The 13,942-nt window shown below is 40.7% G+C and overlaps 1 protein-coding gene across 6 annotated transcripts in view; it reads left to right on the forward strand.

Moving 5' to 3' along the window:
* lsp1a (lymphocyte specific protein 1 a) overlaps positions 1–13,942 on the forward strand; it is a 335,791-nt gene that overhangs the window by 258,663 nt on the left and 63,186 nt on the right. For 4 of the 6 annotated variants that reach the window (XM_043705980.2, XM_043705978.2, XM_087996600.1 and 1 more), the window contains one exon: positions 588–728. The exons of the other annotated variants lie outside the window; for them this stretch is intronic. In XM_043705980.2, coding sequence (XP_043561915.2) covers positions 588–728 — 141 coding nt within the window. The remainder of the gene's footprint in view (positions 1–587; positions 729–13,942) is intronic. 6 annotated transcript variants of the gene reach the window in all.

Below are 13,942 nucleotides of genomic sequence, written 5' to 3' on the forward strand. Positions count from 1 at the left end.
ATGTAATGTTTCTATTGACACCTCGAGATCTCCTTTAGGTAATCCGATATTCGGATAATCGAGGTTCCTCTGTAGTATAGCATTGCCACTTTCCAACACCATCTTAAAACACAGAGAAATAAACCAAAACATGGAAAATAAAGGCAGAAAAAAATGAAAGAATATAAAAATCACCCAACTTTACAGTATTCTCATTGTCTTCTGGAACATTTGAGAAAATGGGAGGTCTAGCTGGCGGTTGCAGTTTGATAATGAATTATGTGGGAAGGATGATCCAGTCTGATGTAGTGGAATGTTGCATGTCTAACAATTAGACGGTCTTCGCAATAAGTCTGTCATGTTTAGAGTACATTTGACTATGATTAATACTAGTTGTGAAATATTACAAAAGATACTTCAAGACGTTGCAACAGTGTGATAAGGAAAATGTGATGTTACGCAGTATATAGAATATAGTTTAGATCTGGCAAATAGATTTTAAAAATGGTCAGTTTGTTTTCTCATTAATGAAAATTGTATTCCAGCTGTGGAATTGCAAATCATGTTGTGTGGGATAATCAATATAAATGATTATTGTCCGCCTGCAGGAAGAGAAAAGAAGAATGAGAGAAGAGAGAGAAAAGCGAAGGATGGAGGCAGCAGAGAAACGTCAGAAAGTCCTTAGTATTTCAGGTAGTGAAATGGAGGATCCATTCATTCCCCTTAGTCCCAAGAGCCCAACATTTAAGGTGAGGATATCTGATGGGCATTGAAATTATATATTGTGCATTTTGTTTCACTTTGGCACTGTGTGGGCAATGTCAGAGGTATATAGCGCTTGCTTTACATTGCAATGCTTTGAGGTGTCTATGCAGGAGAGATTATATCACTGTAACATGGCATTAAAACAGTATTTGGATAAAAAGCACAGTTCGGAGATGTAACCTGCATCATTCTTGGCTCACATTTATATTGTATGAACACTAACCTTATAAGCACATGGAAATAATTCACACTGTCAGTATCTCTCTAGGAAAGAATACATGTTCTGTTGCTGTGCAATGATATTTGCAGCATAAAAGTTGCGCTTGCCCGTGTGGAGCCGAGCTCGATGAGTGAGATGACTTTATTATATTTTTGCCGGGGTGATTTGATAAGACAAGGAACTGTCCATCTGGACAAGTCACCAGAGAGTTCCCTGACCTATGGAGCTGTGCTCCAGTGTTAGTCAGTGTCTCTTGGAGAATTAGGGTGAGCATTGAAGAGAGCAAAGAAGAAATTAGCAAAATAAGTAGAACAAAATCAGCAATAACCTATATCTGTTGTATTACTTTTACTTTAGTAAAATGTTCAGTGTAAATTATCATTTTTCTGTATGGTGAAACTATAGTGTCATGTGCTCATTGCATCTGCGGACCTGATTGTCGTTTGAATTTCTCTCTCATTTTGGTTTTGCTATTAATTCTTTCCTGTAAGTTGCACCGCGTATGCATGATATTTGGCTGTGAATGTGCATCATGCCTATAGCTTTTCTTCTGTGCACGCATTCAGATAAAGGCTGAGCATCTTCACTGTTTTTAATAGCTGCAGTAAACTTTTGTGACAGACTGAAAACCACTGAGAGGAGCTTGGAAATAGAAATTGATGTTCAAGAATTCATTTCTGAAAGGTACAGCTCAGATGCTGTTAAATAATTTGAAGTCCACAGCACGATAAGCTATGTATCCTAATCTCCGAATTGAATGTAAGCATGACCGCAAAGCCTTCTAATTCTCCCAGTCTGGGCCCAAAGATTAAGCATATCCCCTGGATAAAGTGCTGGGGCTGCATCCACACATAGATGTAAATCAATGCAGTCCCTAAATGACAGGTAGACAAATGTATGGGAAAATTCTCACAGGAGATCTTGTGTTCCTTTGGTGAGGTGGGTTGGGGGGTGGGTGGGGTAGGAAAGTGGAAAATTACAAAACAAAGGAGACTTTAACTTTTGGAAATCAATTAAAGCCGACTGTCTCTGTTTATGGAGTCCGCTTTTCTGATCAACTTGTTCTGCTTGTAAACATGTGAGATCATCAAAATGTCGGCAACAGTGGTCAGCCAACCCCCCTTTTAAAGGCTGTCCAGTGCAATCTGAATGTTTTTTATACTCTTGATTTGCATCAGCCCTTCCTGACTATCTGGGAAAGCAATTAAGTTTGACAATAACCAGCACTGGCTGATGTTTAACACCACAGGATGAGATAATTCTGACACAATCAACATAATATGTCAACAATAATGATTGTAAAATTCATTAATTCTTCCTTTTTCTTTCATCACACGGCAGAGTGGTTACTCATAATTACCCACAAAGGAAAATGGCAGAGAAGTTTATATTCGCGGAAAGTTGTTGTCTTGGGGAGAAAATAGGGGCAGGGAAAAACAGGGTCATCACATGGCAAGAGTTAAGGGTTCTAGGAGTTAGAATGACCAATTGTTGCAGTATACTCTTGTATCTGATTGTGTTCTCTGCCCCCAACGACAAATTAGAATGCGTTTTTGACATTCTCTTTTCCCAGAGCCCTACAGCAACATGTGATAACAAAAAGAAAACACTCACATGCTCATAGTTTTGAAACAGTCAGTGAAATTGGATTTGATTTGCTTTTTTTTTTAATACAACGCTAACTTCTTGGATACGTGACTCAGTGTGGAGCCACCAACTTACTAGTATGACATTTGAAGTTTACTGAAAGGTAGAAGGAATTTTAAACTCTAGAAATTAAAACATGCTAGAGTGTACAAATTTATGAATCAAGTAGTGTATTGTACCTTTGTTTTCCCCATTCATGGAACTGGGCATCACTGACTAGCCAGCTTTTGTTTCCCATCTTCAGTTGCCCTTGAGAATGTGATGGTGAGCTATCTTCTTGCACTGTTATAGTCCATGTGCTGTAGGTAAACCCGATGCCTGTGGGGAGGGAATTTCAGGATGTTGACTCAGCGACAGCAAATGAATAGTAGAAAATCAGGATGGTGAGGGGCTTGGAGGGGAACTTGCAGGTGGTAGTATTCCCATGTACCTGCTGGCCTTGTCCTTCCCTGTGGAAGTGATCCTGCGTTTAACAGGTGTTGTCTGAGGATCTTTGGTGAATTTTTGCAGTGTATCTTGTGGACAGTACTGTTACTATTGAGCGTCAGTGGTGGAAGGAATGGATGTTTGTAGAGGTAAAGCCAATCAGGCTGGCTGCTTTGATATGGATGGTGGAGGCTGGTACAATTGCAACATTTAAGAGGCATTTGGATGGGTATATGAATAGGAAGGGTTTGGAAGGATATGGGCCGGGTGCTGGCAGGTGGGACTAGATTGGGTTGGGATATCTGGTCAGCATGGACGAGTTGGACCGAAGGGTCTGTTTCCATGCTGTACATCTCTATGACTCTTTGACTCCCAAGGCAATTCCCTCCCGACTGTATACAACTGTGCCGCCACAACCTGGTCTGTCCTATTGGTGGGCGAGAGTATATTCAGGGATGGTGATGGTGGTGTCTGGGACATTGTCTATCAGTTATGATTCCATGAATATGACTATGTCAGGCTGTTGCTTGATTAGACTGAGACAGCTCTCCCAATGTTGGCACTAGCCCCCAGGTGTTTGTGAGGAGTACCCTGCAGGGACGACAGGGCTATTTCTGCCATTGTCTTTTCCAGTGCCTGGGTCGATGTGAGGTGGTCCTCTGTTTAGTTGTGATTGTAGTTATCATTTATCTACCTGGTTGAAAGTCTGTTTTTGGAAGAGGAGAGAAATGAAGAAGAATATGTGATATATGTGAAGTACAAGGAGTCATTGTGTGGATGTTCGCCTTGATAGAGAGCAACTTTGCAGGAGGCGGGTTTCCTTTTGGCAATGTTAGATGCCTTTTAGAAAAAATCAGAAGCAAACATCAATGTGCAGGAAAAGTGCTAATTGAAACTGTCAGCAGACTTGTGAAGAGGACCCGTCAAAAGGAGCTATCAAGCTGTCAAAGTGTTTCAAAGTTCTGCCCCCTTAATCTTTGGGAGAAAAATGTAATTACTTGCTATTTTACACTGCCTGTTGAAATAAACCACAAGGGTTTTCATTCCTTGGTTACTGCTGCATGATTGATTCTGCAACCACCTATTATCATACTAGGATGTCTACCATTTTACGGTTTAATTGGCAGATACAAGTAGCTATACACTCTTTGAAACAGGACAATAATTCAATTCCAATGCTTGTTGTTAAAAGGAATACTGCATTTGAAATGTTTGTTCTAATGAAGCATTACATATTTGAAAGAATGTAAGTAAATAATTTTGTGAATGACATTTTTTTTCAATATGCAATGCACACTTCGAACATCATTGCATAGACCTTCATTTTATCTCTCTATGGGGTCAGTCTGTGGTGGATATTAGGTGAGTTGGCATGGTAGGGGTAAAGGAAAGAAAAATAGGTAGTGAGGGAAATGTTGATCTGAGTTGGCACTGTTGGTATAAGGGCTATAAAGGACCTTTGTGCTGGGTAATGGGACATAAAATGCCCTGGAGGGTGAGATTGGCTATAGGGAGTGTGGGTGCATGGAATAGGCTGGAAAAATGGAGCATTGGGAGTATCTGAGAGAGTTGAAGGATTGTGAGCGGTGAGGACTGAAGAGATTTATATCGTATTTTTTCTTCTAAAATTTTGAATTCCACACTGGAACACTGGGTCAGGCCCTCCACGGTCTACCTCAGCATTCGGCATCTGAGCTCTCAGTCTGGGACACCAGCCCGACTACTTAATTTCTGATGTAGCCCATGCAGACTGAAAGTCCAATGTCAGGACAGCTATTTTTAGAAGTAGGTTCGCGGGTCCAAGATTTTTCTTACCTCTGCAGGCCGACCTGCAAGTAAAAATCCAGGCCATTGCATTTTCAAAGTGATCTCCATTTGTGAAGATGGATACCATCATAGTTTGTTTCCTGCTTGTGATGAATTAGGATCCTTTCACTTAATAGAATTTGTCTTTAATTTGTGGAATTTGTTAGTATTGTTTAGGCCCACAGTTTAATAGCCTACTTTACAAAAGTGAGGCTTGATAATGCGTGGACTCACTGATGATAGGCACTTTGGAGTCATCAAATCAATGATGAAATAAACACCCATTTATATTGATGGGTTTTCTATCTTGTGGAAAAATGTACATGATACAATATGAACAGTTTTGCTATTCAGACAAAAGTGTAACCTATCTAACAATTACTACACAAGGACACGCTGCAGAAATAATTTGGTTAACTTTCCATTTTCTATCTTGGACTATGAGAATACTTGCTTGTATCTTTCCAGTAGTTGAGATGATGGAGGTCAGGAAGTCAACATGCTTGACTTAACAGATAAGATTTGCACAGAATCTGTCATAGGGATCAATTTAGTAGACTACCAGGTTAAATTTTGCCTTTCTCTGGCCTTTTATAGTCTGATTCTACCATGAAGGTTTTACTTCTGTTTGAATTAGATATTGTAGGTTGGTAGGTTTTCCAATTTGGTTAGGTTGGGTCTGATGACCTCATCCAAAATTTTACCTACAAGTGACAGTTAGAAAATCAGTGCTTCCTTTCAATAACATAGTTTAGCCCTTTAAGCTCAAGTGCTTTCAGCTCAATTTAACAATGTTCCGGATGTGCTTTGCCGTATTTCAGTGCGCAGCTTGAACAAATAAAAGTTACATTTCAGTTTGAGGGCTGTGTTCCTGTTTTAAGGAAGAGATTGTTTGTTTTGTGGGTTGCCTGGACAGCAGGGAGCACCTGTTTCCTGCTTCCTGACTCCACTTTCCATTCACCATATGGACAAAGTCATTTGCACAATTAGTCGATTTCCTCAGTTGTCATACCTAAAGTCCTGTAACATGACACTGTAGATAATATAATGTATTGAATCGAACATTCAAGTACCTGTACTTCTTTAAAAAAACTTTATAAATAGTTAATTGATTATTCTTTGCAATAATGAACACTGCAGCTGTCTGTATAAGCCCTGCATCAGTATTCCTTCAAGATTTCTGGGCGGCACGGTGGCACAGTGGTTAGCACTGCTGCCTCACAGCGCCTGAGACCCGGGTTCAATTCCCGCCTCAGGCGACTGACTGTGTGGAGTTTGCACGTTCTCCCCGTGTCTGCGTGGGTTTCCTCCGGGTGCTCCGGTTTCCTCCCACAGTCCAAAAGACGTGCAGGGTCAAGTGAATTGGCCATGCTAAATTGCCCGTAGTGTTAGGTAAGGGGTAAATGTAGGGGTATGGGTGGGTTTCGCTTCGGCGGGTCGGTGTGGACTTGTTGGGCCGAAGGGCCTGTTTCCACACTGTAATGTAATCTAATCTAATCTAATCTAATCTACCCAAAAAATATCTGGTACAGCGGTTCCCCTTATTTCGTGTGATTGAATTGGATTTCCTGTACACAGCACAGTAAGATTAGGTGGGAGGGTTGTACCTAGGAATGTAGTGGGTAAATATGCTGAGGTACAGATGAATAGCATACCGGAATGGAGTGGCTAAATCTTGTTCTGTATGTCTGTGCTTGATTTTTCTGGAATGCATTTAATTAATGTGAAAAATCATAATTTCTTTTTTAAGGGTCGACATTGAATCCTATTCAGTCCCCTTTACCTATATTCTGAGTGCAGATCAACCAACAGGCCATGCCACAGAGCAAACAATTTGCACTTTTATTCCCTGGGCATTGTCATGTCTGGAACGTCATAAAAATTACCTCCCGTTTAATGGGTGCAGATTCATTTTTAAATCATTAACACTGAAAATTCATTGGGTATGAGTTTTCTGATCTCTGTCTGATCACCTGCTATTGTTTAACATAAGGTGCAGAAAGAAAGTAAAGAAGGGGAAAATCAGTCAATGTTGTTATTCCAATTACTATCCAGTGATTTTGTTAAAAGTGGTTTGTTATTAAGTAAGGATTTTGTTCTCACGCCGTCAATGGTGAAATCAATTACTGATACTAACCATATATACCCGTGAAGAATACTGGGACAAAGTATACCAGGGTGATTGCTTCATTGAAACAGTAGCCTTCATTGTAACTGAGACCAGGATTGTTATAGGCGGCGTGATATTCAAGACAAATGATGAGCATATGAGCTAAGATCGAGAGATTTTGAATCCCAGGTATCTTTTTGTTGAGTTAAGATTGAACTCTTGAATCACGCATGGCTGGAGCCCAGCCTGCATGTTCAAAATACCTACTGCAAATGTAAAATTATCTAATGATGAGCATCCTTGATATCTACAGGTTTTTTTTTAAATTGTAGTTACTCAAGATCAGGGCTCTCCATTTCACACCTACTTCTGTTTCTTTCATCACCTGCTTTCCAACAGAATTAGCAATGTCAAAATCAGTAGCAGAGAGTTGCACTATCAATGAGTAGAAAATGAATTGGTAAAAATGTTGTATCTTAATGTTATATAGAATAGTAGGATCAATATACAGGATCAGGAAAGATAATTGTGACTTATAAGATCAGTTCCAATTAACTGAGTACATTTTTGTCCCTCCAGTTTGTCACTATTTTGTAAAAGTTAACATTAGCAAACAAACTACAGAAGATGGGTCATGTTTTTCTCAGCAGTTTACACTTGTTTTAGGCTATCACTAAAGAAAAATAAAATGAAACATGACATTTTATGAAAAAAAAATATAGCTGCAAAAAACGGGAACACACCATCAAATTCTCATTGATAGTTGTCAATCCTTTATCTGTATATGAGCTGGTGAGATTACCATGTCTGTGATTGAAATGGAATGCACTGACAGCTTGCTGCTGCACACAGCAGTAATCTGCATAGTATCAGTTGTTGCATTAGTTTAAAGTACAAGATTATCTGAGCAGGTCAGTGTACACAAAGCAATTTTCAGGCTGGAAATCAACTCCGTCTGCAAATAATTAACCTTTTTTTAAAAAACATTTTTTTTTGTTCCAAGAAGAATTAATATGAGTGCACCATTAAAGTTACTGGACTGAAACATTTTGTACAATCCAATGTGTAAGGAGGGATTTTACTCAAATGGATGACTAAACGACAACATACTGACTCGATTGCAAAGAAAATACCAAGCAAAGTACAAGTATCAAAATGGCTCCTAAGCACAAGTACATTCCAATGTTAGTCCTATGGATTGATTAGTGATTGACTGGTCAGCGGCTCATTTTGCTTGATAAGGATTGATGGAAATTAGGGACATTTTTTTGCTATCAGGAATTTTTAATTAATAACTTATGACACAATATCTCACTTCCAGTCACTTGGTGTGGATGAACAAGTGAGCTGGCTCTGGGCAGAGACTACTTCCATTGTGCTGTTATACACAGCCACAGCCAAGGATGATGATACAGTCTTAACAGTTTAGACTTGTGTTGGTAGAAGAAAAATTCTTAAAACAAAGTAAAAATGAGATTCTGCATTCTATACACAAGGTATTGAATATTAAAAATGAGGAGGTGATATTGAATTTGTGCAAGACTTTGCTAAGGCTACATATGAGAACATTGACTGTAATTTTAGCTATCCGATAGGAGGACAGCGCTCATGCCAAGAGTGAGCAATCGCCAAGTACAAAACGCTGGCAAGAAACATTTCCTTCAGAGAATTTTAATGAGGGGTCTGTTAGATGTTTTTGAAACTACGATATCTTTGACAGAGTGAACAATTTCAACCAGTTGAAAAATTAATAACAAGAGGATTAAATTCTGTATTTCTCAATTTTGCAGAAATCAAAACAACTTGGGCTATTCAATAACATAAATGTGAAAAAGGTAAATCATAAAGATAATTAACAGGCCGTCTTCAATCATCCATGGGATGTGGCTAGCTAGGTAGTACACATTGCTGCTACTCAGTGTTAATGTGGAAGGAAGTTGATGTGGTGTCAATCAAGGGGCTGCTTTATTTTGAATGATGTCAAGCTTCAAGTATTGTTGGAGCTGTATCCATCGGGTCAAGTGGGAAGTATTCCATCACATTCCTGACTTGTGTCTTGTGGACGGTGGGAAGGTGAAGTTACTTGCTTTAGACATCCTAGTCTCTGACCATCATTTGAAATCACAATATTTATTTGGCTAGTCCAATTCATTTCTGGTAACCCTTCAGGATGTTGATAGTGGGAGTGTCATTAGTAAAGTCGATTCTCCTGTTCCTTGGACGCTGCCTGACCTGCTGCGCTTTTCCAGCAACACATTTTCAGCTCTGATCTCCAGCATCTGCAGTCCTCACTTTCTCCTCATTAGTAAAGTGGTAAAGTTATTTAATGTCAAGGGATGATAGTCAAATTCTGTCTATTGGAGATAATTATTTCTTAGTACTAGTGGTATAAATGTTAGTTACTACCTGTCAGCCTAGATAGTGTCCCAGTTTTGCTGCCTTTGGACTGTCACTATCTTGAGGAGTCGTGAGCAGTGCTGAACCCCTTCACTTCTGACATTATGACGGAGGGAAAGTCGTGATGAAGCAGTTGAAAAGGTTTGGGCCTAGGACGCGAGGCCGGGGAGCTCCTGCAGAGCTGTTCTGGATCTGAGATAACTGAACTTGAATATCCGTAACAATTTTCTTCTGAGCCAGGTATGACTCCAACGAGCAGAGTTTTCTCCTGATGCCCATTGATTCAAATGTTGCTAGGTCCCTTGATGTCCCCTTGACATTTACTCTGATCAGTTATTCTGTCTCTGAACCACTTGAACACCTTGATTAAATTCAAGGTTAATTGTACATATAATCCAATGGATTTGTTGAGAGGTGAGAGCAAGGACCAGAGGGCTGCTTGGAAAGTGAGTGAAACTGTTTTATTTGGGTAGCAGCTGAACCTGCAACACTACACGTGTAGTGTCTCCCACCCGCCCTCCTCCTCTAACCATAAAAAAGGAACTCTTTGGTGAGTTGATCAGGTAAGGTTTTTCTACTTCTTTTTTTATTGAGTGATTTGGTGAAAACTTTCCCTTTTCGTTTACCTAAGCTAAGACTAAAATTAAATTTAAAGTTAAAAATGGCAGGAGATCTCAGACCTATGTTATGCTCCTCTTGCTCAATGTGGGAGCTCAGGGATACAGCTGATGTCCCTGCCTCTTGCACATGTAGGAGGTATGTCCAGTTGCAGCTCTTGTTTGACTGCATGACGGCTCTGGAGCTGCAGATGGATTCACTTTGGAGCATCCGCGATGTTGAGGGGCACGTGGATAGCACGTTTAGTAAATTGGTCATGCCGCAGCTTAAGATTGCTGAAGGAAAAAGGGAATAGGTGACCAAAAGGCAGAGAAAGAGCAGGAAGGCAATGCAGGCATCCCCTGCAGCCATCTCCCTCCAAAACAAGTATACCGTTTTGGATACTGTTGGGGGAGATGGCTCACCAGGGGAAGGCAGCAGTAGCCAGGTTCATGGCACCATGGCTGGCTCTGCTTTACAGAAGGGTGGGAAAAAGAGTGGAAGGACTATAGTCATAGGGGATTCCATTGTAAGGGGAGTAGATAGGCAGTTCTGTGGTCGAAAATGAGACTCCCGAATGGTATGTTGCCTCTAAGGTGCATGGGTCTGGAGTGCCTCGGATCGGCTACAGAACATTCTCAAGGGGAAGGATGAACAGCCAGTTGTCATGGTGCATATAGACACAAACAATATAGGTAAAAAAAACGGAGTGAGGTCCTACAAGCAGAATTTAGGAAGTTAGGAGCCAAATTAAAAAGTAGGACCTCAGAGATAGTAATCATAGGATTGCTACTAGTGCTACATGCTAGTCAGAGTAGGAATGATAGAATAATCAGGATGAATGCGTGGCTTGAGAGATGGTCCAGGAGAGAGGGGTTCAGATTTTTGGGACATTGGGACAGGTTCTGGGGGAGGTGAGACCATTACAAGTTGGACAGTTTCCACCTGGGCCAGACTGGAACCAATATCCTTGGGGGTGATTTTGCTACCACTGTTGGGGAGGGTTTAAACTAATATGGCAGGGGTTTGGGAACCAAATGAGGTTAGAGGACAGTTAGGAAGCAGTAACTAAAGCCTATAAGGAACTAGATAATGAAGTCAGCGAGACTAAGGGGAAGAAGAGGCATGGAGCAGATGATGAGTGCAAAGGGATTGGTGGTCTGAGGTGCATTTGTTTTAATGCCTGAAGTGTAATAGGTAAGGCAGCTGAACTTAGGACTTGGACTAGTACCTGGGAGCATGATGTTATTGCTATTACTGAGAATTGGTTGAGGGAAAGGCATGATTGGTAGTTAAACATCCCAGGATATCAATGGTTCAGGCGAGACAGAGTGGGAGGCAAAAGAGGTGGAGGAGTTGCATTACTGGTCAAATAAGATATCACAGTTGTGCTGAAGGAAGGCACAATGAAAGACTTGAGCAGTGAGGCAATATGGGCAGAGCTCAGAAACAGGAAGGATGCGGTAACAATGTTGGGACTGTACTACAGGCCCCCCCCAACAGCAAACTTGAGATACATGCGTACAGTTCTGGTCACCACATTACCAAAAGACTGTGGATGCTTTGGAGAGGTTGCAGAGGAGGTTCACCAGGATGTTGTCTAGTATGGAGGGCGCTAGCTATGAAGAGAGGTTGAATAGATTGGGATTATTTTCATTAGAAAGACTGAGATTGAGGGGGGGGGGGGGGGGGTGACCTGATTGAGATCTACAAAATAGTGAGAGGTATATACAGGGTGGATAGCAAGAAGCTTTTTCCCACAGTGCAGAACTCAATTACTAGGGATCACAAATTCACATTAGAGGGAAAGGTTTAGGGGAGATATGCGTAGAAAGCTCTTTACACAAAGGGTGATGGGGGCCTGGAATGCTTTGCCAGCAGACGTGGTAGAGGTGGGAACAATAACGTCATTTAAGATGTATTTTGACAGATATATGAATGGGTAGTGAGCAAAGGTACAGATCCTTAGAAAATAGCCGACCGGTTTAGAAAAGCACAGGTTTGGAGGGCCGAAGGGTCTGTTCCTGTGCTGTAATTTTCTTTGTTCTTTGAGTTGCTTAATTTGGTCTCAGCATGCAACTCATTTTTATGATTTTATACATAACATTCGTTTATTGCTTCAGGGAGGAACAAATAGTCGTGCAAGAAAACCTAAGGTCATTTTAACATACAAGACATACCAGATATCTTAAAGCAATGATGGAATACCAGGTATCTTCTCATTCAGAAGGATACCTTAAAGTAAAATCAAAGCACAAAATAGACCTGCATTTTTCCAGATCATTATTTGCTTGATATTATGGTTTCATTAGAACTCCTTTCTTAAAGAAAGACAAATGATAACAAATCGACTCTGGCCTTCACAAATTGTGAAACAGGATATTGTGAAGTTGATTATTCCTGTTACAGCTTTCGGGTAGGATTTCAACAGGACCCGATATAGTTTCAGCCTGTATGCAGTCTTTTGGAGTGAGCATGTAGTTTGGTCCTATGTCATGTCCAATCAGAAGCGGCAAAAGAAACCATTTGCTTTGTGGCACACTGGCTTCTGTTTGATAAATTATTCCTATTTCCTATGGAGAGAATGCAGGGGGGAAACAGTATCACAGGAACCCAAAGCAAACAGAGGTTTTATTGATACTAACGGCAAAACTTCGTTCTTTTTTTTTTTAAATAATTTCCTGCCTGACAGCAAGCTTATTTGACAACTTGTTGGGCTCAGGGTGCGAGGCGACACCAGGTTGTGCAGCCAAAACCTGGTGATTTGCAAAGGAAAGACTGGCAGAACTTGAGGAGAGGTTACACAATAAACTTGAGTTTGGATGTTGAGATCAGGTCTTGAATTTCTTCAAGGAAGAGTTATATAGATTTTTAGTAAGTAAGTGATTCGAGGGTTTTAGAGGGTATGGAATAAGGGTGTAAGGGTCCCAAAGGATTAATGCTTAAAGCACTGCCCAATATGATGATGTCACTTATACATGGATGGATCTGGATCTGCTCATCAGCTTTGCATCTGGAAGAAGTAACACTTGAAATAGAGGTCTCCTTCATGTTCTCACAGCAATGTCTACCACACCAATTTGCTATCGTGTAATACACTACATTTTGTTTAAGATGAGAACCTCTTCTCATTAGACAGCCAAGTGGTATTCCTTGACTGTACTGGACCATGCAGGCCCTGTGGATCACTACCAGGAAAGAGAATGGTGGCAACAAATTAGCAAATGGATCTTACAAAACTATGGTAAGGGTTAATCTTACAACAGTGGGCATTCAGGAAAGTGGAGCCCAGATCAACCACTACTGAATGATAGAACCAGTTTGAAGTGTGAAATGGTCTTCTCCTGCTTCTAAGTCCTACATGCTTATGTTTACAAATGTCTGTAGCTCATTGAGTGAGCAAGGAATTTGGGCAAAGAAGGATGACGGAAATAGACAGAAAGGAGGCCGAATGTTTACTCCTCATACCTGTGTAGTGTTGGAAAGTGGACGTGCATCAATTTTGGAGAGCACCTGTCCTGCCCAAGAAGGAGCTTGTTATTAATAATCTCAGTGTATGTAGCAAGGGTTCATGGTCTGGGGGTTGTAAACAGAAACTGAGGAGTATATCATCTACTTCTCTGTCCTCTCCCTGTTTGCAAGGTGGATTGCTGGAATTCAGCCAAGAAGGAAGCAAACTGATTTATGGCAAAAGCGAGGTGGAAATAAATTAGGCAGGAGCAAAAGAATCACTAACCTGATGGAAACAAATTCAAGGTTTATTGAGCCTAGCCATAACACCTTTTTAGCACCTTGTTCAGTCCAGATGTGCCGATGTAACCATGTGTTGGAGGTTTTCTGCTCACTGTATCAGCACTGTATCAGCTGTGGGCATGTGGGGTTTTGAGGTTTCTTTAGTTGCTGTAAAATATAGTAACATGTGGCTGTATGATGTACTAGCTGAGAATCATTCATTAAAGGAATGAAAATAGTAACTGGCAACACATCAGTTGCTC

The sequence above is a fragment of the Chiloscyllium plagiosum genome, unplaced genomic scaffold, assembly GCF_037043375.1.
Source record: "Chiloscyllium plagiosum isolate Xiang-an unplaced genomic scaffold, Cpla_swu_hap1 HiC_scaffold_18, whole genome shotgun sequence".
In the NCBI taxonomy this organism is placed as follows: Eukaryota; Metazoa; Chordata; class Chondrichthyes; order Orectolobiformes; family Hemiscylliidae; genus Chiloscyllium; species Chiloscyllium plagiosum.